Source organism: Sarcophilus harrisii, chromosome 3 (assembly GCF_902635505.1).
Source record: "Sarcophilus harrisii chromosome 3, mSarHar1.11, whole genome shotgun sequence".
Taxonomy (NCBI): Eukaryota; Metazoa; Chordata; class Mammalia; order Dasyuromorphia; family Dasyuridae; genus Sarcophilus; species Sarcophilus harrisii.
In genome coordinates, this window is record NC_045428.1 from 587060689 (window position 1) to 587086992 (window position 26304).

The following is a 26304-nucleotide window of genomic DNA, read 5'->3' on the forward strand; positions in this document are numbered from 1 at the left end:
CCGTCCCACGTGGTCAGGAAGAGGCAGTCAGGAGCTGGGCTGGGGGTGTCCGGTGTTCAGCAACCACAGAGGGGAGGGCCAGAAGGAATCTCCACTTGGGCCTGCTGTGGAGTAGGAGAGAAGGAGGAGAAAGACTTGGGGTTGGAGTGGCTGGGGTAGGCCCCCATGGGGCCTGTTGGAAGAGGGAGAGGGCAAGTATCCTGGGAAAGATTGTTTTGTGAGAGAAATTTAATAAAGTTTCTGTTTTCACTTACACCACGTAACTCTTCAGTGACTTTAAGGCAGGTTTAGTAGGGATTTTGCTTTATTTTAGGACTGTAGATAGATCCATCCTTATAGCCATAAACATAAGCCTTTGTGATTAGAGCTTGGTGCTTTACTGAGGGCTAAAGAAACAGGTCTGAGCTGAGGATGAGGGTCACCCCAAAGTCTCCAGTCCCCATTCCGTTGGCCCCTTAAGGGCCAGATGGTTTTCTGTCTCCTTTCACAGTGTCTGTTATCTTTGGGTCCAGAGGACCCAGGGTAGGGTGGGGGGGGGAAGTGGAAAGTTTCTGATTGATGAGGATTTAACACAGTTTCTGGGTGTTGCCTTCCCTCCTCACAGAGGGCCAGGATGATATCACTTAGAGTCGGGCTGCAGCGTGTCGGACTGGCCGATCGGACCGGCACAGCCCATCTTCTCCATCTCTGGCCAGGGCGTGCCGGCGGCCCTTAATGGTCATCGAGTTAGTGCCCGCTTCCCTGAAAGGATCCCTTCATTGTCCTGTGACTCCCCATGACTTCCATCCTCACCATCAAACCCCATTAGGGTAGAGACGTCCTGGGGGCAAGAACTGAATTGCTTTTTGTACTGGCATCCGTAGAACTTCACCCAGTGCTGGGCACAGAGTAAGTGCTTAATAAATGCTTATTCGTTCCCTCTGCTCATTTCTGGGCCTAATTCCTGGACGTTTCTATTGAGCTTTAAATTCTCCATGTGCCCAGCGGTGACTGCTGCGTTAAGAGACTAGATGCTGGGGTCTGTGTCCTAGCTGAGGGGCCCCAGGGCTCTGGCTCTCATGGCTGCCCTGGCCCCCGAGGCCTCCGTTGGCTTCTATCCTTTATGGGTGGATTCTATAGGCAGTTACAGGCCACACCCAGGGCCCCAGGAGTCCCCAGTGACTGAGGGCTATGTAGCATCCTAGGAAAAAGCATCTGTGATCCTGCAGGCCTTTCCAAGAAAGGCCTTTGACCCGGAAATTGGAAGAGAGCTCGGTGACCGAGCAACATAATTGCTGAAAGCCTTGGCCCCACGATTGGAGGGTTTAAATAGCCCATTGAGGAGAGACAATGGTTATTAGTCTGGACTATTTGTCCCTGGTCTGAATGGCTCCCATAACTACTGCCCAGGAGGCCCAGAGTGAATGAACTGAGCCATCTTGAGGCTTGAGGCTTCTTCCAGGCTGTGACCAAAAGAATACGGCTTTGTGCTCATCCAGCCAGGCCCATTGGGAAGCCGGCATCCAGCTCTCCCTGCCTCCCCCCTCATGCCCTGGTGTCTGTGCTCCCCGGGGGCCACTCTGACTTCATTAGTCCCCCTGGAACAGGACCCGAGTTTCTCAGGGCTGCACATGGAAGGCCCGTGATGAATGCTGATTGGCTGATTCTGTGGTGAAGGGTCCCCTGATGTCCAGCTCTTGGTGTGTGGCCGGAAGGTCTGGGAGGGGGCTGACCGGGAAGCATCATGTTATTGGAACTGAGTGATGGGGTGGGGATGGGGGGGCCTTCCACTTCCACAAGAACTCCACCCCAGCGCCTGCTCCTGGACAACCCAGCGGGCGCATTCTCGCCCATCCCATAAAGCTGGGGGGAGGGGGCTCCTGGGGTCAAACCCAGCACCCCAAAATTCTGAGACCTCCGAGTCCCTCCCTTTATAGCTGCAACCCCCGAATGCTTCTAAGTGACCTGCACACCGCGGCAGTCATGCTCCCCAGAGCCGGGATCCATACCCCGGCTGCTCTCCGCTCCAGATTTCCCTCCCCTCACAGGGCCCAGCCAACTTGTACAGCCATCTGTCCTGAGAAAGAGGCCTTCCACACAAGGAGTCCCCTCCTCTCGGGGCCATGTTTCATCTTGGTGTGAGGCTGAGCGGGCTTCCCAAGGAAAGGAGCCCCCTCCCCTCACACAGGTCACCTCAGCCATCTGTACTGAGTGTCACAAGCAGATGAGCTCAGGAGCCGCTGCTGCTCTGGAAAACACTTTCCATCTGCGAGGCTTATGGGCCTCCAGGTGCCCGCTTCTGCCCTAGAGCCATGACTGGCTAAGCCTTGTGCCACCTGGGCTGTGGGGAAGATTCAAACCCTGAGACCCTGGGAGGCAGGGGGGCGAGCCCTAGGCCCGGAGCTGGGAAAGCCTGAGGGCCACTCCAACCTCAGCCATCACCTGAGTGATCCTGGGCAAGTCACCTAACCTGACCTCTGCCTGCCTCAGTCTCCTCCTCTGGAAAATGAGGCTCCCAGGGGGTTTGTGAGGATCAAATAAGATAACTGTCAAGGGCTTAGCCCCTGCCTGCAATGGAAGTAATCGTTCTCTCCCTCCATTCCTTCCTTCCTTCCTTCCTTCCTTCCTTCCTTCCTTCCTTCCTTCCTTCTTTCTCTTCCCTCCTTTTCCTCCCTCGCTCCCTCTTTCCCTTCCTCCATTCCTTCCTTCCTTCCTTCCTTTCCTCCTTTCTTTTCCTTCCCTCTTTCCTTCCTTCTCCCTTCTCTCCCTTCTGCCTTCTTTTCCTTCATTTTTTCAGGGAAGGAAGGGAGAGAAGGAAAGAAGGAAGGTTTCCCTTATTTTTATAATGAGGCTCTTTTAACCCATCCTCAGACGTGAATCCTGATCCCTTTGGCCTTTGGAGGTCCCGGGGGCTCCGTCTCAGGCCAGGCTTCCAGGCTCCTCCTCGGGTCTGTGCCGTCAGGGTGCGGCTGCTCCATTGGCTGAGTTAGAGCCCGTACAGGGGGGACAAAGACAGAGGGAAGAGGGCCTTTGTCCTGCATGAGTCCCCATTCTCTCTGAGGGATAAACCTGTTTGACATAAACCCAGCTCAGTAAATGTAAAAGATACACAAGAATGGGGTCAGGGCGGCGAGGGACACACGCACACTGCCAGGGGAGAGCTGGGAAAAAGGCAGCTCTGCTGAAGGGGATGGAGAGCTCCAGGTTAGAAAGGAAGGCTAGAGGTCAAGTCCAATCTCGGATTGTTCCCAGCCCGGTCACTTCAAGTTTGCCTCTGTTTTCACATCTGTAAAATGGGGCTCCTGATAGCCACTGCTTCCCAGGACTGTTGTGAGGGTGGAGTGAGAATATTTGTTGAATGCTTTTGCACACAGTAGGTGTTTAATACATGCTAGCTCCCTTTCCTCGTAGGAGTTTATACTCTAAGCTGAAGCTCAAAGAAGCTTGTGAATGGGAGAGGGAGGAGGGAGGTGGCACGGAGGCAGAAAGGAACATTTGGGGACTGAGAGCAGGAAGACAGGCTGGCTGGAAACAGGCCATGGTGGGGTGGGGGGAATGAAAGGAGGGAGTTGGGGACCTCGTCCAGGCTAGAAGTGGGATGGAAGGATGGCAAAGGAGCAATTCAATGAAACAAACTTTTATTAAGCACCTACGGGTGCTGAGCATGTCTTTGCATGCGTCTGACGGGGCTTTGGAGCTTGGATCTCAGCCTTAGATCCAGGAACTGCGTCCAGTCCTGTGCTCTAGCCACAGCAGCACTTACTCTGTAGACGGAAACAGGCCCCATCCGGGCCCACGAAAGGGGCGGGAGGATCCAGGCCTGGCACTGGGAGAAAAAGGCCCCATTTGTGGAGTCCTCATGGAATCCCCTGCTGTGGGCCTTGTGCTGGGACCCATGGGCAGGTGGCTTCACTGAGCTGGTCTGGTCCCTGCTAATCCTGCCTCCCTTACAGGGCCCATCTCTGCTGGTGCTCCCTCCCTTACAGGTCCTGTCTCTGTCAGTGCTCCCTCCCTTACAGGGCCCGTCTCTGCTGGTGCTCCCTTCCTTATAGGTCCTGAGTCAATAGTGCTCCCTCCCTTACAGGCCTCTCTCTGCCAGGGCTCCCTCCTTTACAATTCTATCCAGATGCCCCAGGAGAGTCCGCTGCCATCTGGGTGCGGGCAGACTGGCTGGTCCACCTCGAGGTGACCGCTCGGTCCCCTCCAGACTCCGGAGGCTTCTGCTGCTCCTTGTGGTCACCAGCAAAACCTCCGAGGGGTCCGAGCTCAGCATCTGTACTCACGTGTCTCTCTAGCCCTCTTTAGGCTGGACTGCCCGTTCAGACGCTTTTATGAATAGGCCCCTCTGTATAAGTGACTTGTCCAGGGTCACACAGCTGGAGTGCGAGGTTGCTTTTGAGCTCAGTCCTCCAGGCTCCAGGGAAGATCTGCCCCTAGTCTGCCCCTAGTCACTTCAATGGAATCCAGTTTATCCTTGTGATTGCTTGGTTGAATCAAACTGCCTTGGAACTGAGGAGGCCTTTCTGCTGAGCCCAGAGCCCCCCCCCCCTTCTGCAGCCGTGAGGCTCGGGATGCTCCTGCCCCTCCGCCAGCTTCCCCCAGAGAAATGAGGGGAAACCCCAACAGCCTGAGTGACTCAGGAACCATGGCCACAGGGTGGCGCTGTGGGCTCACAGAGGGCACCCAGGCCGGTGGGAAGCGATTCTGGCCACATGCTGACTTGCTGCCAGGAGCCAGAGGGGGCCGCGGAGTCAGGAGGCCACCCCTCCCCCACCTCCCCCCGGCTTTCTCTGGCTTGTGGCTTGTCCACAGGCTGGGCTGGGGGACCATGAAGGCTTTCGTGACGCTAGAGGGATTTTCCTGAAGGCTGGCGAGCCGCGGGGGCAGGATGCCCTCCCTCAACATCCCTGTGCCTGGTTCCCCCTCTTCCCCCCCTCCTCCCCACCTTTCCTCTCCCACAGGAAGGGTCAGGAGCTAAAGTCAAGGGTGGGAGCTGTGGTCCTCCCGGGACTCCCCTATCCCTAGCTATAAAAAAAAAAATCTACCTAGATTAGACGGGCCCTGGCTTTGGGAACCCAGAGCCCTCCCCCTGCCCCAGCCCCACGCTCTGTCTGTCTCGGTGCTGGCGCCGTCCCTGCTCCCACTCCCAAGTGGAGCTTGTGTGAGTGTGAATGAGTGTGTCAATGTCAATGCGTGTGTGAGTCAATGACAATGTCAATGTGAGTGTGAATGTGTCAGTGTCAGTGTGTGTGTCAATGACAATGCGTGTCAATGTCAATGTGTGTGTCAGTGACAATGTGTGTATGTCAGTGACAATGTGTGTCATGTCAATGTGTGTCAGTGACAATGTGTGTGTGTCAGCGATAATGCGTGTCAATGTCAATGTGTGTGTCAGTGACAATGTGTGTGTCAATGTCAATGTGTGTGTGTCAGTGACAATGCATGTCAATGTCAGTGTGTGTGTGTCAGTGACAATATGTCAGTGACAATGTGTGTCAATGTCAATGTGTGTGTGTCAGTGACAATGTGTGTCAATGTCAATATGTGTCAGACAATGCATGTCAATGTCAGTGTGTGTGTGTCAGTGACAATGTGTCAATGTCAATGTGTGTGTGTCAGTGACAATGTGTGTGTCAATGTCAATGTGTGTGTGTCAGTGACAATGCATGTCAATGTCAGTGTGTGTGTGTCAGTGACAATATGTCAGTGACAATGTGTGTCAATGTCAATGTGTGTGTGTCAGTGACAATGTGTGTCAATGTCAATGTGTGTCAGACAATGCGTGTCAATGTCAATGTGTGTGTCAGTGACAATGTGTGTCAATGTCAATGTGTGTGTGTCAGTGATGTGTCATTGTCAATGTGTGTGTGTCAGTGACAGTGACAGTGTCAACATTAATGTGTGTGTGAGTGTGAGTGTGTAGTTGCTCTCTACTTTACCCCAAATGAAGCTCCCATCCCCACTCAGCCTCCACCTCAGCTTCCATCCTCTGGGGGCCACCCTTCCTCTGACTTGCCCCCACTTCCCAGCCCGGCTGCTCAGGAGGTGAACCAGAGCCTTCATGCCTAGCCCAGGCCGGACATTTCCTGTCTGTGAGTCTTCCTGCTGCTCCTCCCCTCCCCCAAGGGCAGAGACCTTCTGGCCAGAGGGCCATCTGGGCCCCAGGAAGCCCCATCCAGGCAGAGCCACTTTGCCTCAGAACTCTCCAGGCCCAGGCAGCCCCAAGACAGAAGCCCCTGCAGCTAGCCTGGGCCATTAGCCACAGATTCATGGTACACACACAGCCTGGCACGCAGTAGGACCACCGAGTTAGGTCTGCAAGTGACTGTCCAGGTGTCTGAGTCCAGCCCTCTCATTGTTACAGAAAAGTAAACTGAGGCCTAGAGACTCACCCATGCTCACACAAGTAGTCTAAAAGCAAATCACATTGACCTCCAGACCCAGCCCTCTTCCCACAGTATGAGTATCTAATGAGCAGTTGTAAATGAATGAATCTCTGTCTCTGTCTCTGTCTCTTGTCTGTCTGTCTGTCTGTCTCTGTTTTTCTGTCTCTTCTCTATCTTTGTGTCTCTCTTCTCTCTTTCTCTGTGTGTTTCTGTCTCTGTCTCTGTCTCGCTTTTTCTCATTATCTCTGTTTCTGCCTCTCCTCTGTCTGTTTGTCTCTCTGTCTTTCTGCCTGTCTCTGTCTCTGACTGTCTGTCTCTCTGTCTCTGTGTGTTTCTATCTCTTCTCTCTCTTTGTGTCTCTCCTCTGTCTGTCTCTTTCTGTGTGTATTTCTGTCTCTTTGTCTCTTTTTCTCTGTATCTCTGTGTCTGTTTCTTCTCTTCTTGTCTCCTTTCTCTCCTTTCTTTCTGTCTCTTTCTTTGTCTTTTGTCTTCTCTTGTATGTTTTTTTCTCTCCTCTATTTCTGTCTTTCTCTCTTTTTCTCTCTCTCCCTGTCTCTGTCCCTCTCTTTTTTCTCCATCTCTTGTTTTTTTTCTCTCTTCTGTCTCCTGTCTGTTGTTTTTTCCTGTCTCTCTCTCCCTGTCTCTCTCTCCCTTCTCTCTCTATTTCTTCTCCTCTTCTCTGTCTTTCTTCTCTTCTCTCTTATTCCTGTCCTCTGTCCTATTTCTCCCTTCTCATTTCTCTTCTCTTCTTCTTCTCTGTCTCCATCTCCTGTCTCTTTGTTTTTCTCTCTCTTGCCCCCTTTCTCGTTCCCGCCTCTCTCTGTCTCCCTGTCTCAGTTTTCTGTCTCTTCTCCCCCTTTGTCTCCTCTCCCGTCTCGTCTCCATGTGTTTCTTTCTTCTTTCCCTCACGGAAAACTAAATTTTCGTCCCCACTGGTTTCTTTTGGGGCTCCCCGGTCTCCCCCACCTTGGGGGGCACACGGGGCTCTGGGGGATGGGGGCCCCCCCCCCATGGGCGGGAGGGCGGAAACCCCTTTGGCCCAAGGCGCTGGCCCGGTTGCCCCGTCACCCTAGTCCCTTTGACGGGGGGCTATTAACATGTCACGGTGCATTCGACAAACCCGGCTTGTCTGCCACCGACCGGGAGGCGAGGGGGCGGGGGCCTCCCGAAGGGGCCGGAGGTTAAATTTATTCCAAAAAAACAGCCCGGACTTGGCTGGAAGGGAGGGGGAGGGGGGGAACCTTTAAGGCCCGGCGGTCCCGCCCGGAGCCCGGCCCGGGGGGCAGGGACGGGGCCCGGGGAGCGGGCCCGGCGCGGGGACCCCAAAGCCGCTCCCCACGGCCCCGGCCGGGCCCTCCTCCTGTTAATCAAAGCGCCGGCACCAAGGGGGCCGGGCGCCCGGGCCCGCCAGGGCGGGGCCGGGGCCCCCAGCCCGAGGGCCTTGCCCTCCCTTGATGGAAAGGGCTCTCAGGAAAAGGAGTATTTATTTCCGGAAGACGGGGGGAGAACAGGGAAAGGAGAGGGAAGGGGAAGGGAAGGAGAGGGAGAGGGAAGGACCACGCCCCGGCCAGAGGGGCACCGCCTGCGGGAAAGGGGGAGGAGGAGGGGCCCCTGGGCCCACCCGCCGGGGGAAAGGCCGCCCCTTCCGCCCCGGGTCCGAAATACCGGGGAGCGCCCGCGTCCTGACGGGCCCAGCCGCTCCCGCGGCGGCTGGGGACCCTCCCGCTCCTGGGAGGCCAAGGGGGGCAGGAGCTCTTCCGGCCCTCGAGTGCTGGGGTGCAGATGGTGACGATGGGGCCGCAGCGTCGGGAGGGCGCTGGGGGTCTCCCGGGGGCCCTATGAAGGAGACACAGAGGCCACCCAGCGCAGCCCCGCCAGCCGGGGAGCCTTCCCGAGGCAGGTGCCCGGCCGCCCCCCGCTTTGGCTCCTGCCGTCCGTGAGAGCCGTCCCTCCGACGGGAAGCCCCGGCCCCCGGCCCCCGGCCTCCTTCCCCAGCACGGGGAGCGCCGCCTCTGCCAGGCTCCGGCGCCTCCACTTCCCCATCCCCATGAGAACCCAGGGGCTTTGGGGCAAGGCACGCTGAGGCTCCAAGCGGCAAGCCGGGCTCAGCGCTCCGCGGCCTCAGCGCTCGGCGGCCTCGAACGCCGCGTGACCTCGAACTCGGCGCCCCAGCCTGCATCCTTCAGCTCACTGCCCGCGGCCGGCGCTCTCGGCTCCCCTCACCTCCCCTCACCTCCCCGGAGCCCAGAGTCCCCAGGCCTGCCCGGGCCCCAGAGACCCCCCGCCGCCCCCCCCCGGAGCCCCGGGGCCCAGCCCGCCCCCGCCCGCCCAAGGCTGTGGTCTGGGCTGGGCCAGGCACCCTGTGGCACACCGCCCTGCTCAGGGGCGCCGGCGCCAAGAGGGAGCGCAAGAAGGGGAGCCGAGCATACACGAGCCCTTCAAGCCACGCCCCACGGGAGCGCCCGGCACCCCCTAGGGGCGGGAGGGGCCAGGGAGGGCCGGCCCCAGGGCTCCCTCCGCCCGGGCCAGCTGGGGCCCCGCGGGCAGGCTGGCCAAGGAGGCACGGGCGCCTTGGGGGGCAGAGGCCTCCCCCACGTGGACAAGGGCCTCACCCCCAGGGAACCCGTTCTCTTGTGCCCCAACCTGGGTCCCGGCGGGATGCTCCTGGCCCACTGACAAACTCGTCAGCCGGTAGCGGCTGCTCCCAGCTGAGGCCGCCGCCCCATGTGGGGCTGAGAGCGGGGGATGCTGGGGAAGGACGCAGCTCAGCCCCTAGAGCTCCCCCACGAGCCCCTCCGAGCCTCTCACCACCTGGCTGCTGCCCTGTACCCATCTCTCCGCCTCTGCCTGCCTCCTTGCTGCTCCCCATATGTCTGTCATTCTCTGTGACTGTGGGGGACTGTGCCTCTCAGTCTGTCTGGCTGTCTCTCTGTCTGTCTCTCTGTGTCTCTGTCTCTGTCTCTCTGACTTTGTCTCTTTCTGTCTCTCTGTCTCTTTCTGTCTGTCTCTGTCTTTCCGTCTCTGTCTCTGCCTTTCTGTCTCTCTCTGCCTTTTTGTCTCTGTCTCTGTCTTTCTGTCTCTGTCTCTCTGACTTTGTCTCTGTCTCTCTGTCTCCGAGGCTTGTCAGTGCCTGTCTCTGAGTCTTTCTCCCAGCTGTCTGTCTCCCCCTGCTCAAAGGCAGTGTGTTTCTTGAGGGAACGTTGGTGAGCACACGGCGGTCTTTGATGGAGCCCGTGGCTTGGCTTTGGTCACTGAAGATGGGGGGACGGTGGAGGAGTTTGGGGGAGTGAGAACTGATCCCTGTACCAGGGAGAAGCTGCCCCTATCTTCCAATCACCCATTCCTCATTCACCCTAAAGCGGGTTGCCTGTGGGCAAGGGAGGGGAGGGCGTCTGGCTCCGCAAAGGGGAACCCCTCTCGTCCCTAGCCCTCTGAGCCTCCTCCGGCGAGGCCCAAGGGGCAGCAGCTGGCCAGAGAAGGGGCCGTGGGGCGTAGGGGTGCCAGCCACCCGACGGAGCTAGGTCTCGATGAAAGGGGAGGTGGGGTCTGGGCCCCAGCCAGAACTCGGGGGTTCCCAACGGCACATCAATTAGTGCTTTGAAGTCCAGATCATTTGGATGAGCTCCTTGGTGGGGTTGAGGCCCATTAAGTTTAATTGGCTTCCCGGCTCCCCAAGGGGGCGGCCCAGGTGAGCAGCTCCCCCTGGTAACAACCCCCGGCTTGAACAGGAGAGTCAGAAGAGGTTCCTTCAGGAGCCAGACGCCAGCAGGGAGGAAGCGCCAGTCTGGATACCCAGGGCTCAGACCCCATCCCTAGGGATGCCCGGGCAGAGCTCCCCTCCTTCCAGTGGTACCCACTGATGCAAAGTCCCAGCTGGCACCGGGAACCCAGCATCATGGCTCTCTCTTACCCTGGGCCGGGCCAGCTCAGGGGCCTGGGCTTCTGACCAGCGTCTGATCTCCAGCTCTGTGGGAAAGGGGCAACCCAGGGGCCCTGGGAGACTCTCCACCCGAAGGGCACCCGATGCTGTCTGACCAAGGCCTGGGGGGGGGGGGTGTCCAGGGGCCGCCCTGGGGAGGGCGAGCCCATGGAGAGCTGGATGAGAAGGAGCGCTTATTCAATTCCCCAAACGTTCCCAAAAGGCCAGAACCTGATTAGAGGGGCAGAATGGAACAACGGCCCTCCCCTGGGAGCTATTAATTGGGAAGTGTGTGTGTGTGTGTGTGTGTGTGTGTGTGTGTGTGTGTGTGTGAGAGAGAGTGAGTGTGTGTGAGTGTGAGTGTATGTGTGAGTGTGTGTGTATGTATGTGTGATGTACAGAGACAACTTCAGACTTGGCAGGTACTTTACAGATTATCCAGTCTACCTCCCCCCCCCCCAATTTACAGAAGAGGAAGAAACTGAGACCCACAGGGGTCACACAGTGATAGCTTTAGATTTGGGTGGGACCTTAGAGGTCATCAGACCTAACCCCTGAACTGAACAGAGGAAGGACCTTTGAATGTCCTGTCCTGGTTGTCACAAGCAGGAAGTGCCTGAGGTGGGGTTCTGTCCTCCAAGGCTGCCCCGCTCTGGTTCTCTCCTCCATTACTGAGGGAGGAAGCAAGGGGACAAAGGAGACTTGCAGACAGAGATGCAGCCAAGTCTGTCCAGGGGAACTTTGTGCTGGGGAGATCAGGGAAGGTTCCCTGGAGGAGGCTGTCCTGAGCTGGACCTTAAAAGAAAGGAAGATGTTCAGCCTAGATTTGTTTCCTCCTCAATCCTCCTCTTCCTCCCTCTCCTTTTTCCCTTCCTCCTCCTCCTTCTTCCTCCTTTTTCTTTCCTCCTCCCCTTCCTTCCACTTTCTTTCCTCTTCCCCCTCCCTCTTTTCCTTCTCCCCCTCCCTTCCCTTCATTTCCTCCTCCTCCCCTCTCCCTCTTCTCCCCTTCCCCTTCCCTGCCTTCCCCTCCCTCCTCCTCTCCCTTCACTTTTCTTCCTTTCCCCCTCCCTCTCTCCTCCCCCTCTTTTCCCCTCCCTCCTCCCCTTTCCTCTTTCCCTCCCTCTCTCCCTGCTTTCTCCCTCCCCCTCCTTCTATCTCCTCCCTCTCTTCCTCCCTCCTTTTTCCTTCCTCCTTGCTCCTCTCCATCCTTTCCTTTCACTATCCCTCCCTTTCCCTCTCTTTCTCCTTCCTCCCCTCCCTCTCTCCCTCCTCCCTCTGTTCTCCTTTTTCTCCCTTCCTTAATAACATCAGTTGACACATGCCTGACATTCAGAGTCACTGAGGTACCGTGGGTAGGTAGGAAGCCCTGAGTTCGAATCCTGCCTCAGACACCCCTCCCCCTTCCAGTGATACCGGGCAAGTGCTTTCCCTCTTGCTGACCCTCAGCTCTTGATGGTCCCAGCACCTCCCTCAGAGGGGCTTGTGAGGTTCAAATAAAACGAGGATGGTTGAGGTTTCTGGGGCTTTGCCCGCCCACCATCTGCAGAGCAGCCATCATTCCTGGATCTCCCCTGGGCTTCAGTCAATCTTGGGAGGGAAGGGCTATGAGATCCCCATTTTGCAGATGAGAAAACCGACTCCCCGAGGGGCCCCGTGACTCAGGGTTCAGTGCTTCTGCCTCCTGGCAGGCTGGGTGGGCTTCCTTGTCCGGGGGGCTCAGGCCGGGTGCAGAACATCTTGTCCCAGCCCCCCGGCCCAGGCTGGCTGGCTGAGGGGCTTCCCGGGGCCCAGAGCGTGTATCTGGCCGTGCGCATGCTCACACACTCGAGACAGGCTGTCCCAGCTCGCCCCCGCGGGCCTTTTCATCTGCCGTACATCCCCTTGCTATCTGCCCTTCCATCTCCCAGCCCCCAGGGCCCATGTGGGGCTGGGTGTGCCCTGGCATGGATGCCCTGGCTCTGCCAGGGAGACGGGGGAGGCCGGCCTGGGGATGCCGTAGGTCCTGATCGTGCCAGTCATGGGCCGGTTGCTGGAGGATTAAACCAGCCCCTCGCCCGCCCAAGGACACCCCGAGTCCCGTGCAGGGGGGCGAGGCGGTTTGGAGCTGGGGGGAGGGTCTGAGCAGTGTCAGAGGGCACCCGGTGTTCTGGTGTGGCCAGGGGAATGGGGGGGACCGTGGTATGACATCTGTGGTCCCACATACCCGGGCACAGGGCGGCACGGGACCAGGCCAGGGAAGGATGCTTGTGGAAGCAGGGGCTGGGCAGTGAGCCTGGCCCCCCAGGCAGCCTCTCCCTCCTGGCCCTAGGGCCCCCTCCTCGGGGTTGCCTCGGGAAGGGTGGGCCTGTGACGGCCTCCCCCAGGCCCCCGACTCCTTGTTCCCAAGGCAGGACTAATTCTGGTCTCTTGGCTGCAGCTGGGACCCTGACCCAGCCCCGTGGTCTTTATCTTTATCTCAGAGAGACCATGAATTCTTGTCTGAGGCCTGAGGTCATCAGCCCCCTGGGTCTGGGTACCTCGACTTACCCCTCTGCGAAATGGCTCTGCCTCCCTGGGCCGCATGGATTCTCTTTGGGCACGTGACCAGGCCACAGTTGGTCCCCCATCCCCTTCCCAACATGGTGGGAAGCAGAACGACGCGGTCTGGCCAAGGAAGGGCCCACCTTCGGCTCCCAGGGAGAGAGGTCCCGCCCCTCACATTTGGCTGAGTGACGGCCCCCAAGGCCCACAGGAGTAGGAGACCCTAACCCACCACACGCCCCCTTAAACCGCTGCGTTCTCAGTGTAGTTTTACCAGGAGAACATCATTTTTGCTACAGAAGATACCTTAGAGATTTTTCAGAAGGGGAAACTGAGGCTCACAAGGAAGATGACTTATCAGAGTCAGGATCTGCACCCAGAGCCTCCGCCTCCAGTCTGAGACATTCCTTATGCCACAGGATCCCACTCTGGCCAAGGCTGTTGTCCCCAGGTCTCGGGGCCTCCCTTTCCAATCCACATGTCACAAGTGCCTTTGTTTACTTGGGAGACTGGAAGGAGCACTGATTGCAGAGGGAAAGACTCTGGTTTCAGATCCTGCTTCTGACCCTTTGCTACTTGTATGAATTTTAGACCATCACTTCCCCTCTGTGGACCTCAGTTTCCTCATCTGTCAAAGGGGTTTAGAGCAGACTGCCTCTCTGGGACGGTGGCCTGGGATCCCAAGGGGGGGAGGAGGGAAAGCAGGAGCCGGGGCCCGTTTTCCCAGAGAAGGGCGCTCCCCTGGCACTGGGACGCTGAGGCTCCGGGCCCCGCACCCCCTTTCCTTGGGAGGCGCTGGCCAGAGGAACTGTGGGCAAGGTCAGGGGCTGCTGGGCCCCCGCCCCTCGGGAGCTCCCAGGCCCCTCCAGCCCCCAGAAGAATGGAGCCATTGAGCAGAGCTCCCTGAGATTCCTCAGCCCTGACTCCGGGCCTGGGAGCTCTCCCTTGACAGCTTTCACTTTAGCACTAATTACTTAATTAGGCCTGACTCGGGCTGCTGGCTCCCTGCTGCCTGCTGGGCCCGAGTGCGGTGCCCAAAGGCGGGAGGTTTTCCAGGGACCGGGACTTGGGGCCCTCGGTGGGGCCGGGGCTGGGTCAGGCCCTCACTGACGGGACGCTGGGCTCCCGAACCTTCCCCCGCCCCCAGTCCCAGGCTTGGGGCCTGGTTTTGAGAAAATGAGGAGGGGTCAGGATCAGCTGAGGTCACGATAACTCATTTATGCGGTGGTTTATGGGATGCCAGGGGTGTTGGGCCTAAAGCCAGGAGTGAGACGGAGAAGGGAGGGGGCGATGGGAGCCAGGGGTAATGGGGGTGCTGGGAGTCGGGGGCTCGGGGGCAGTAAAGAGGCAGAGTTGGGGGGGGGGTGTTATTCTGTTCAGTGAAGCTTCAGGACACGCGTCTGGCTAAAAGCCAAGGAAATAGTCCCTGTCTTCCAGGTGGGGTTATATCCGACTGGGGGCTCGGGGTGATCAGGCAGCCCCATGAAATACCCAGCAGCCCAGTGCTCCAGGGAGTGCTGGGTTTGGTGCCAGAACAACTGCACTTGGAGACCTACTGCCTGTGCTACATTGGGGCTCAGTTTCCCCTTCTGCAAGAATGAAAGGACTTTTATGGCCTCCAAGCTCCCTTCCTGCTTGTAATTGATGAGCCTGAGTAGATATTTTTTTTAAAAAAGAGGCAAAAGAAATAAAGGCAAAGGAATTCTGCGAGTGGAGGGAGAGCATGGGGTCTGAATGGGAAGGACTTCTCGAGGGAGGTGCTCAAGCTGAGTCTTGAAGGGAGCTGGGGGTTCCTGGGGGCAGAGGTTGGGGAGAAGGGCATTCTGGGAGTGGGGGCCAGTCTGAATGAAGGCAGGAAAGAGGGAGGTGATGGGGAAGGAGAGCAGAAGTGGCCATGGGAGGGAGGGAGGGAGGGGATAATGAAGGTCATTATCGGGCCGAGGGCATCGAGGGGAGCAGGGACGGGGGTGACGGGATAATGAGCGGGGATGGCGCTGAGGGATTCTGATGGTGATGGGTGATTGATGGGGAAAAAATGCTCCTCTGCACCTTTCACCAGCCCCAGTTCCCATGGACCCGGGGCCAGGAGCCGGAGCTGGAAGTGGAGAGGCTGGAGCCAGCGCTGGCGGGAAGCAGACTCGCTGCTCAGTGGCTCTGAGCTCCCGGCCAGCGTCTGCTAAGCTCATGGCCCTGTTTTATGGGCTTCCTGTTCCAGGCAGGAGGACCGAATTCCTCCTCCACACCCATCACCTTCCCCCGAGAGGCCAGAGGGGCAGGAGGCGGCCGGGGTGGGGGGGGGGGCTCACGGGGGGGCCTTCTTCCCCAGCCCTGACACTTCGTCCCTCCCCTGGAACAAAAGTCTCAGGCTTGACTGGATCTGACAGGAATCTGGCCAACCTATGTTGTGGGTAGATGGATAAGGGGTCGGGGAGAGGAAGGACGAGGGCACGGAGGGCCCCAGACAGCCAGAACCTTAAGCCTGCTGCCCCCCCCCAGCCCCCGAGGTCCCCGGGGACCTTGTACGTGGGCCCAAGAGGGGCAAGTCACCTGTCTGTACCAAGGCACCAGATGGTCCCTCTGGGGACCTCTGGGCCCCGCCTGGCCCAATACGGGGTTGGGAAGTGCTGGGACCCTCTCCCCCAGGCAGCCTGCTGAGGGAGAAGAAGCCTGGGGCATAAAGTCAAATGGCCATCCCTTCTCCCTCTCCATCCATGAGCCGGGAGGATGGGCCTTGGCTGCCCGGGAGCAGCAGCTTGGCCCAGCCTGGGTGTGAGGCTGGGAGCCTGCCAGCCCCCTCAGTCATCGCAGAGGGAGTGAGGCGTCAGCAGTGCCCGGCTCCGTGCCAAGTGGGAGCCATTTGTCTGCCTTTGAAACATCTGGCCCCTCGGGCCTCCCCCTGCCCACAGGCCAGGCCCGGCTGGGTCTTGGCCCTCACCAGGGCCTCGGAAACGATTGTGAAACAGCCCCCCCCCCCCGACCCTTCTCCCATCCCACCCTCCCCTTGACTCCCTGTGGCTTTGGGAAATCACAGAAAAGCACCTGGAAAAAAGTCCTTTCTGGTCATTGCTGGTCTGCCTGCCCCGCTCCCCTTGCCCGCTCCCGCCAAAGAGCGGAGCATGGATCCCGGCCCAGACCTGGATGGGCATCTGTTTTTGCTCTCTTGGCCAGCTCCCCTGGGCGGGCAATGGCCCCACCTGCACATCCGCACGTGGGGGAGGCCGGAGGACCTCCGACCTCTGACCTGTCCTGACTGGCTGACTCTGGCCCAGCCCCCCTGCTCCTCCTTGCTGCCAGGCCACTCCTGAAGGAACAGAGTCTATATCAGGGCCTGGACCAAAAGGGGAAGACCCCAAACATGCAGGAGTCTCTGTGCCCCCCGAGGTTGCAGAATACATTTCTCTGTGCCCTCTCCATGTCTTAGTGGGCATGTGTCATAGTTTTGGACTTTAACCTTGAACTTATTATTTAGTTATTTGTCTCAATTTGTTAAACTTTAATTTTAAACTAACTTTTAAACTTTTATTTTTATTTTTTATACTTTTAAAAAAAACATTTTGCATTTTAAATTCTCTCCCTGACTTCCCCATCTCTTCCCCAGCCCACTGAGAACTCTAACAATGTAATTAATAATGGACATTTATTTATTTAATTAATTATTTTTAACTTTAATTTTTATTTTTTATACTTTTTTTAGAAGATTTTGCATTTTAAATTCTCTCCCTGACTTCCCCATCTCTTCCCCAGCCCACTGAGAACTCTAACAATGTAATTAATAATGGACATTTATTTATTTAATTAATTATTTTTAACTTTAATTTTTATTTTTTATACTTTTTTTAGAAGATTTTGCATTTTAAATTCTCTCCCTGACCTCCCTGTCTCTTCCCCAGACCACTGAGAAGTTTAACAATGTGCTAAAGAGTGTCTATTTATTCACTTACTTACTTAATTATTTTTTACTTTAATTTTTATTTTTTTATACTTTTTAAAAAAGATTTTGAGTTTTAAATTCTCTCCCCGTTTCCATCTCCTTGCTTAGTACTTACTTCCCTTTACTAGAGAGCCAGATTTCCTGAGGGAGATGGATGGGAGCCATTTGGTACCCACCTTTGCCTGGACCATTCCTACATACATCCCCTTCTCTGGGAACCCCAGAAGTTTAGCCTTGGCCAGCTGGGAGCCAGGACTCCTGGGTTTCCTGGGGAGTTTTAGACCTTAATAAGTGACAGAGGCGGAGGAGAGTTGGGCCACAGAAAGCAGAGATGCTGGTGCCCCTTTCTGTTTCCTGCCACTCCCCCCTCAGTGGGATGTTCCTTCTTGTGTCTGCCCCATGCCGGCGTGCTGTGGATTTCTTGTCACTGTTAATCCGCCCTCTGCTGGGTGCATTGTGTCTGTTTGTGGCCCACTGTTAGGAGTGATCCCTGGGGAGGACTGGGGGACAGTGGGGGAGGAGGAGAGGGATGACTCACTGCTCCCCCTCCCCTGGGAGGAGCCCCCTAAGGGGTCCCTAGTGGAGGCTGAGTCTCTATGGTTGCTCTCTCTTCAGCCACCGGAGGGTCCCGGTCCTGAGCTCTCAGACGCCCACAAGACTTGGCTGAACTTTGTCCGGAGGCCGGATGAGGGTGCCCCCAGGAAGAAATGCAAAGGAAAAGATAAGAGATTAGTGAGTGCTCTGGGCCAAGGCTGAGAGGAGCTGGGGGGAGGGGGAAGGCAGGGGGGGGCCCTGGTTCTGGGGTGGGGCCCACTTCTGCCCACTTGGGTTCTCACCAGTCCCTTTGTCTGCTTTAAGCGCGGCCTCACGGGCCCTCCGGGCCCCCCCGGGCCTGCTGGCCCCCCAGGTCCCCCAGGGGCCGAAGTCACCCAGGAAGCTCTGTTGCAGGAGTTCAAGTACATGCTGAAAGGTGAGACTGGGCCCTGAGTCCCAGCGGGAAGGGAGCAGGACCCGCTGGGAATGGAAGCCCCTGGGGGTCAGGGGGGGTGAATCTGGGGTCTCTATGACCAGTGTTCCCCACAGAGGCCACAGAGCGCCGGGCGGCCATGGAGGCCTTGGCCCAGCCCAGCCAGAGGCCCCTGGATGCCATCGTGGCCCCCTACAGGCGCGTGGAAGAAGCTTTCCACTGCAAGCTGAAAGCCCAACTGGTCATTGACAAGAAGACCCTGATGGAGCTGCACAGCTTCCAGGCGGTGAGTGGGGACCCTTCCCTCCCCAGGTCTGGCCCAGGACACCGAGTCCGGGGGTGCCCGCTCTGTGGCTGAGGCAGAGATAACTGGAGCTAGGAGCTCCCTTCAAATCTGACTTTGTCCTTTCCTAGCTGGGGGATCCTGGCTAAGTCATTTACTCTCTCCCAGCTTCAGTTTCCCCATCTGTAAAATGGGTTCATAGTGTCTAGAGATCGACTTCCCAGAAGTATTGTGGAGGTCAGCTGAGGTAGTGTGTGGGAAGAAGGGTTTTTCCAACCCCCACTGATAGTGGTAAATGCTACTCACATATAATTGAGGGGAAGGTCAAGGAGTAAAGCCCCGAGTCAGGGGGTCTGAGTTCAAATCCTGCCTTAAACTTTGTGTCACTAACTAAATCACTGAAACTCTTGTTGCCTCCAGGGAGCTCTCTGAAGGTGATTTAGAGTCATTCTCCGCCCCCCCTCCCCAGAAGTATATAAAATGATTTTGTCTGTGAGATCAGCCATATCCAGAGGCATCACACACAGTCACACACACACAATCATACTCTTACACACACACAATCACACTTACACATACTATCACACACAGTTACACAATCACACACTTACACACACATACAATCACACACAGTCACACACTCATACACAGATACAATCACACACACAATCACACTCTTACACACACACAATCACACTTACACATACAATCACACACAGTCACACACTCATACACACATACAATCACACACAATCATACGATCACACACAATCATATACAGTCACACACACACTCATACACACATATAATCACACACACAGTCACACTCACGATCACACACAATCACAGTCACACATTCATACACACATACAATCACACACACAATCACACTCACGATCACACACACACACACATACAATCACACACACTCACAGTCTCTCACATTCACACACACTCACACACTCTCACACTCACCCAGCCCCAAAGCCAGGAAGCCAGCGCCCGGGGCACGAGGAGACAGGGGTGCTTTCTGGGGCCTGCGTCCTGGTGCCACAGTTTCCCTCGGCTCCCGCCAGTGGTTTGGAATTACGTCCCGGCTTCTATTAGTGTAATTGCTTTAATGGGGGAGGGAGGGAGGGAGGGAGCCCTTTTCTGTTGGGTTTAGGCAGCCGGGATGCCAGAGGAGGGAGAAAAGATGCTGCTTCTGGGAGGGAGCCCGACTAGGAGAGATTTTCCTCCCCTGCTCCTCCCTCCCGCCCCCCCCCCTTCCCCCAGGGATCTGGAATGAGGGAGTTTGTGTGAGTCCTGACTTGGAGGAGCCTCCGCTCCGCTGGGTGCCTCAGTTTCCCATTTGTGACCAGTCCTGCACGTTCCCTGGACTTGGGGAGGAAGCAAAAGCTCGGGGGGCTCAGTCGTGCTAATTCGGGGTTCCTCTCTTGCAGCCCCTGGCCAAGGGGGCCTTCCTGCGGGGCTCGGGCCTGAACCTATCAACCGGCCGCTTCACAGCCCCGGTGTCCGGCATCTACCAGTTCTCGGCCAACGTGCACATTGGTGAGTGGGGGGGGGGAGGCAGAGCGGAGGGGGAGCCCTCTGGGCTCAGATGGGGGAAGACACCGGGCAGTGCCCTGTGGGCTGGAGTCTGAGGAATTGGAGCTGTGTACAGAGATCAAATGGTGCTGTGTCCCCAAAGATGAAGAAATACAAATCTGGGGGTCATCTGGGGTGGGAAATTTTTCTTGGAGGATGGGGGATGGAGAGAGCAGATGGGTGGCTGTGGGCACACTTATAAAGCACCTACTATGTGCCAGACAAGAAGCAGAGCGGCGGCTGTGAGGCCTTAGAGGCAGGAGGCTTGCCTTGGATCCATCCTGACCGTCCACCCTAGCCAAATCCTAACCTTTCAGGGTCCCTGGGGAATTTTTTTTTATTTGAAGCAGACTGATACATTTATTATTATTATTATTATTACAGCTTTTTATTTTCAAAACACATGCACAGATAATTATTCAACACTGACCCCTGCCAAACCTTGTGTTCCAAATTTCCTCTCCTTCCCCTCACCCCTCCCCTAGATGGCAGGGAATCCAATATACATTATCCATGTTAACATATATGTTAAAACTAACGTGTATAAACATATTTGTACAATTATCTTCGGGCAATTTTTTTAGAGCAGATTTTACAACACAGGGGATGGCCTGGATCTTCTGGGGTTCCTTCTTACTCTCGCTCTCGGGTGCTGTGTCCAGAGAAATGAAGGGGTTTGGGTTGGGGCAGTGCCCTTGTAATGGGGTGACAGGAAGGGGAGATCTAAGGCCGATGTGCCGTGAGGAACTCCTCAGTGGGAATTCCCTCCACGGACACGGGCTGGCCGGTCCATCCTGTGGTTCTGGCGGGATTTTCCCAGGATCACAGACAGGTTCTGAACTTGATTCAGCTCTCTGTGTTCCACATGCATCTCCTAAAGAGATGGTTTCTGTATCCATGTTTCTCTTCTCCCAGACTGTGGGGAATGGAGAGGGGGGTGTATTTTTGAGACCCCCAAGTGGTGAAAGGGAGCCGCTAAGGCTGGGTCCTAGCCCGATGCTTTTCTCCCAGACCACAGTGAGCTGAAGAGCCGAGCCCAGCTGAGGGCCCGGGACAATGTCCGGGTGCTGATCTGCATTGAATCCTTATGTCATCAACACACGTAAGTAACTGCTTTATACTTGGGTGGCTCCTGGACTCCTGGACTCCCACTTCCTTGGCCCTGCGGACTCCGGGACGGCTCAGCTGGGGCCGTCTGCACCCAAGAGGGAAGAAGGGCAGGGATCCCATGCAGGGGATGGTCCCCCGAGGGAAACCCTCCTGATTTGTTTGGGAGAAAGTGGAAGGGAAAAATAAGTCCCAATGGCTCTTCCTCTATCTCATGGCTGGTAGGGGGTAAACAAAGAGAGTGAATATAATTTGTGTGTGTGTGTGTATATATATATATCATAATGTTTATCATAACATAAGTCCCAATGGCTCTTCCTCTATCTCATGGCTGGTAGGGGGTAAACAAAGAGAGTGAATATAATTTGTGTGTGTGTGTGTGTGTATATATATATCATAACGTTTATCATAACATATACATATATGTATCCCAGTAAGCCTTGGCTTCTAATGCAATGCAATAGTTATAAATGTAAAATTTGGGCTCAAGCAATCAATTGCACAAGCACAAGATGGGGAAGGTGTGCTGGGCAGTAAAGGTCTGAAAAAAACATTGGGGTTTGGAGGCAAGCTCAGTATGAGTCAGGATGATTTAGGACGGCCAAAAATAATGTCACCTTGGGTACAGTGAACATACATGGACTTATGTATCAGAGGGGATTTTCTTCAGCTCCCATTGGACGACCAGGGATCTGTGGGACCCCTCGATCCTGTCTCTACCTTCTCAGTCCCACTCTTAAGGGGAGGCCGGCAGGAGCACTGGGGAGAATGGCAGAGTCACAGTGAAGGAGTCTCACCCCCCCCCTTGCAGTCGCCCCCCTCCTTCCGAGCATCCCCTTCTGTGGCGCTTTGCCCCTTCTCCGGGTGTTCAGAACAAGGAGGGACTTGTTCCTGAGGAAGCTTTTGTTGCTACTTGGGAGGCTTCAGGGGAGCAGGGGTGAGGGGCAGGGAAGGTCATGAGCAGTTTGGGGGAGGCAGGGAGGGAGGGGGAACTCAAGGCTTGTGGCAGAGAAGGCCCCGGCCCTCCTGCGGCCTCCTAGCCAGGAGCTCCTCTCAGAGAATGAGACCCCCAGAGAGAAGTGCTCACTCCTTAGTCAGGAGAGCCGAGTCCTGGGGTCTGAAGTGGGGACGTGCCCTGTGGGAGCACCCAGGGGAGGACGGACAGGGCCAGACCAAGCAATGGCCCCCTCCCCTGGTGCCCCCTGCCCCTGATGCCCTCTGCTGGCTTTGGCCATAGGTCCCTAGAGGTGATCACGGGCCTCGAGAGCAACAGCAAGATCTTCACGGTGCACATCCAGGGGCTTCTGCAGCTTCAGGTAGTGAGGGGGGTAGGGAGGGTTCGAGGGCCCCCACGGAGAGCGTCCCCAGCCTCGAGGGCCGCCAGGGCCTCTGGGCCCAGCTGCTTGTGGGGGTGGGGGTCCTCCGGGGAGGAGGCCCTGGGGTGGGGGAGGGCAGCTGCCGGCCCAGCCCCCCCTCAGGCCAGGCTGCCTGTGCTCCTCTCCTAGGCCGGCCAGTACACCTCCATCTTTGTGGACAACAGCGCCGGGGCTGCCCTCACCATCCAGAGTGGCTCGGACTTCATGGGGATGCTCGTGGGGCTGTGACCTGGAGGGAAGCCCGAGCAGCTCAGGGCCAGGGCCGGCGGGGGGCCTCAGGTCGGGGAGGGGCAGGGCTGGGGGCAGGAGGAGAAAGGACCCTGGGACCCCCCCCCTTCTCTGGGATCTGGAAGCCCAGCCGGGGCCCGCTGCCCTGCCTTCCCTCCCTGTTCCCCCAAACACACACACCACGGACTCCCACGTGCCCTGTGCATCCCCCCAACACTCACACACACTCACACTCACACACACACACTCACACACACTCACACACACACCTTGTGGGTCAGAGGCGGCTGCTTGTTTTTTTATTCCTGTCTATTCTTATTATATACGTTACTGATAATTATTATTATGAAAACTATGATAATAGAGAATAAAATGGCAGGAGGGACTTGACCTCCAGCCGCGTGTGGTTAAGAGTCCTGGCTCCTGTTGCTGGGGGAGAGGCTGGGGGCCGGGGGTGGGGCTGGAAGGAGGAGCGAAGCCTTGGGATCCTCGGGCCACAGAGGGAGAGCTGGGAGGGGTCTCAGTCCGGCCTCCGGATTTCGCTGACAGGAAACTGCTCTCCAGAAGGTTAAGGGATTTCCTAAAGTTCCACGTGTAGCAAACAGAGATCGGGGCTTGAATCTGGGCCCCTGGCCCCAGGACTTCAGGGAAGGGAGGCCCGTGGCCTGGTGCTGGGCTGCCATGCGGGATGGCTGCCCTCCCCAAAGGTCCCAGCCCTGTCCTTGGCCTCCAAGCTTCCCTTCTCCATGTTTTTGGATGGAGCTGGGGTCGGATTGTTTAGCTGTGACTCCCCCTTGGGCTGGGCCGGGTCGCCGAGTGCGGGATGTGGGTTCCCTGTGGGCACCGCCTGGCTCTGATTCCTGGTCCCGTGCAGCCCTGGGTTCTTCGGGGAGCCCAGGAGGGGGAACTCCGGAGTCCCAGCTGGGCGAGGAAGAGGCCGTCCCCGCCCCAACTCGGTCTGTGTGAAAGGCTCCTCCCTGCCTCCTGCAGTGGAATCCTGCCTCCTCCCTCCTTCTCCTCCCCATCCCCCAAGCCCGTTCTCCCCCATGCCAGGGCACACACAGGCCCATGAGCGAGTGACACCGACATCCACGTGTGTCCCTGGCACGTGGACCAGAAATGAGTCTGTGGATCCCCGGGGGGAAGCACGGGGGCCTCTGAGGACAGACATTAACGGTGTGACGGGAGGGCCTGAGCAAGAGTGGGGGACTCCTTCTGGCCGAGCTCCAGCCTCAGTTTCCCCTTCTGTTGGATGGTAAAGTCCCCAGTCAGCAAGTTTTCACTCAGTGTCTCTATGGGCCAGTGCTGGGAGCTAAAGCAATATGGAAGGAAATCAGAGTAAATCCCTGCCCTCCGGAGTTCGTATTATTGGGGAGGGGGTAAAACAGGGTCCCAGGTAAACACCCGTGTGCACACATCACAGAGTGATTGGGGGCAGTGATGACTAGGGGTGTGGGTCGAGAAAGGCCTGTTATGGTACTTAGAGACTGGGTGGGGGGGAGCTTCTTCCAAGAAGGGGAATCGGCGAGGGAGAGAGTTTCAGACGGGGCACAGCCTAGGCAAAGGCCCGGAGGCCGGGAAAGAAGAGGGGCCATGATATAAAGCTTGAATGGGGCGGTCAGCTGGGCAAGATAAACTAAAAGCGGACTCTGATTCAAGGCCAGAGCCGAGCTGCCCCTTGGGCACGGAGGAGGGAGAGGGGGCCTAATGGAGAGTGCAGAGGTTTCTCTTTCTCCTGCTCCCTCGGGGAGGGGATTGTACCCAGGTCTGCCCTGAGGGTCGGGGGGGATTCAACCTAGTCTGTCCCATATAAATTCAGTGAAAAGCCGTGGCTGATGGGGCACGGGGCTTTTAAAAGAAAGCAAGCAAAAAGGATGAGTAGATATCATGTGATCAACCCTCAGAAGCTCAGCTTCGGGGCAGCCAGGGAGCTCAGTGGGTAGAGCACTGGCCTTGAAGTCAGGAGGACCTGAGTTCAAATCCAGCCTGGGATACTTAACACTTCCCAGCTGCGTGACCCTGGGCTAGTCGCTTAACCCCAAATTAACAGATCCCCATTTGGTCCATGTTTATTCTGAGACCTCCTTAGATGGGGAGCTCACCCCCTCTGGAGGGGGCAGGCCCTTTGCACCTCCTGCCTGGGTCCTCAGCTCCACCCTCTGAGGCGGAATTGTAGGAGTTTCTTTTCTCTTCCATATAACAGAGGCTGAGGCTCCCTTCTTCCCCTGCAGCCCCCCCCCCAGCCTAGTCTGTTTCTGAGGGAGGGAGGGGGCGTCGACGAGATCAGGGATCAGGCCACCCCGGGAACACCAAAGGCCAATGGAGTCAGGGAGGGCCCATCCTCCTGCCTCCAAAGGAAGGCCCGGTCGGGGCCAAAGACAGAGGCATCTCCCTAGGCCCGTGCCCGGCAGCGCCAGCTTTTACATTCTTCTGGAAATAGCAAGGAAACCCCTGGGGTCTTCACTGGGGCTCAGGCTATGGAGAAAGTGGCCCTTCCTGGACCGTTAGGCCCCTGCACCAGGGCCCGACAGGCTGTGGCCAAACTGTTGTTTCAGAAGAGTCAGAGAGAAGGAAACAAGCATTTATGAAGCACCTAATGTATGTCAAGCACTGTGCCCAGCCCCTTTACAAATATCTCAGATCCTCAAAGCAGCCCTGGAAAGTAGGGGCTGTTATTATGCCCATTTTACAGATGAGGCAAACAGGGTTAAGGCTCACACAGTAAGTGGGGGAGCTGAGTTTGAACTCGGGTCTTTGAGGTTGCAGACCCATTGCACCACTTAACCTGTAGGGAGGGAGGGGTGAGCTAAAGGCACTCCTGTGCACTTAGGCTGAGGCTGGGACCGGGGGACACGAGGCCAAGGGAGCATCCTTGGGCAGGAAGCTCTCTGCCTAGAGCTGGAAGAAAAGTTAGAGACCAAAATGCCCATTTTACAGATGAGGACACTGAGACCTAAGGGGCAAAGCTACTTCATAGTCCTGGATTCTCTTGTTGTAGGCACCAGCTGCCTGGTTGCTCAAGGGTCCCTGGGAGCGGGCCTCAGAGACCGGCGGGCAGTGGGGAAAGGCCTGGGCTCAGGATGAGAGGAGGAGGATGGGATGGCTGAGGATGCTGGGGCAGAGCAGAATGAAGGAGGGGGTGGGGCAGGGACTAGGGAAGGAGAGCTGGGGCTCAGGAGAGGATGGGAGTTGGAGGGGAGGGGAAGGAAAAGAAAGGTTGGAGCTGAAGACAGAGGAGGGCCAAGGGGAAGGGCTGGGGCCAGAAAGAGGAGGCTGGGGGAGGAGAAGGCCTGGGGGGGAAGTATGTGTGAGAGAGAGAGACAGAGAGACAGAGAGAAAGAGAGACAGACAGAGAGGGAGAGACGGGGGGGAAGTATGTGTGAGAGAGAGAGACAGAGAGACAGAGAGAAATAGAGACAGACAGAGAGGGAGAGACAGAGACAGACAGAGACAGTCAGAGACAGATACAGGGACAGACAGAAAGAGAGAGAGACAGAGACAGAGAGACAGAGACAGACAGAGACAGAAACTGAGACAGACAGAGAGGGAGAGACAGAGACAGAGAGACAGAGACACAGAGAGAGAGAGAGAGACAGAAGGGACACATAGAATGAGAGAGACATTGGGAGACAGAGAGACACAGAGAGAAGAGAAGAGAAAGACAGAGAGAAAGAGGGGGAGAGGGGGTTGAGTGTGTGTATTTTACATTTGGAGTCTAATAAAAACTACTTTATAGCAAGAGATTTTTCTAAAGGAATCTCAGCTGGACGGCCGGTAGCCGCGTGGAGCCGTTGGCCAATAATGGAAAACCCAGACTCCGGCTGGGGGAGGCGCCCGCCTGCACCGGGCGGGCTCTTAGAAGCGTTTTAAGAGCTCTGGGTCAAAGAGGGAATATGGAGTGGGGCCAGGCCCAGAAGGGTCTGACTCACTGGGGCCCTAAGAAAGGTCAGGGAAGGGAGCTCTCCCCCGGGCACAAAGGCAACTTCTCCTTCTCGGTTTCTCTCTGTCTCTGTCTCAGTTT

At 56.8% G+C, this 26304-nt stretch overlaps 1 protein-coding gene across 1 annotated transcript; it reads left to right on the top strand.

Annotated features, from left to right (window-relative positions):
* The first annotated feature begins 16815 nt into the window (after positions 1-16815).
* On the top strand, positions 16816-22696 carry C1QTNF12 (C1q and TNF related 12). The gene is made up of 7 exons (XM_031963070.1): positions 16816-17467; positions 17594-17705; positions 17819-17988; positions 19428-19536; positions 20584-20674; positions 21917-21995; positions 22185-22696. The coding sequence occupies exons 1-7, from the start codon at positions 17135-17137 to the stop codon at positions 22281-22283; spliced, it is 993 nt and encodes a 330-aa protein (XP_031818930.1). The 5' UTR covers positions 16816-17134; the 3' UTR covers positions 22284-22696.
* Positions 22697-26304: the final 3608 nt, after the last annotated feature.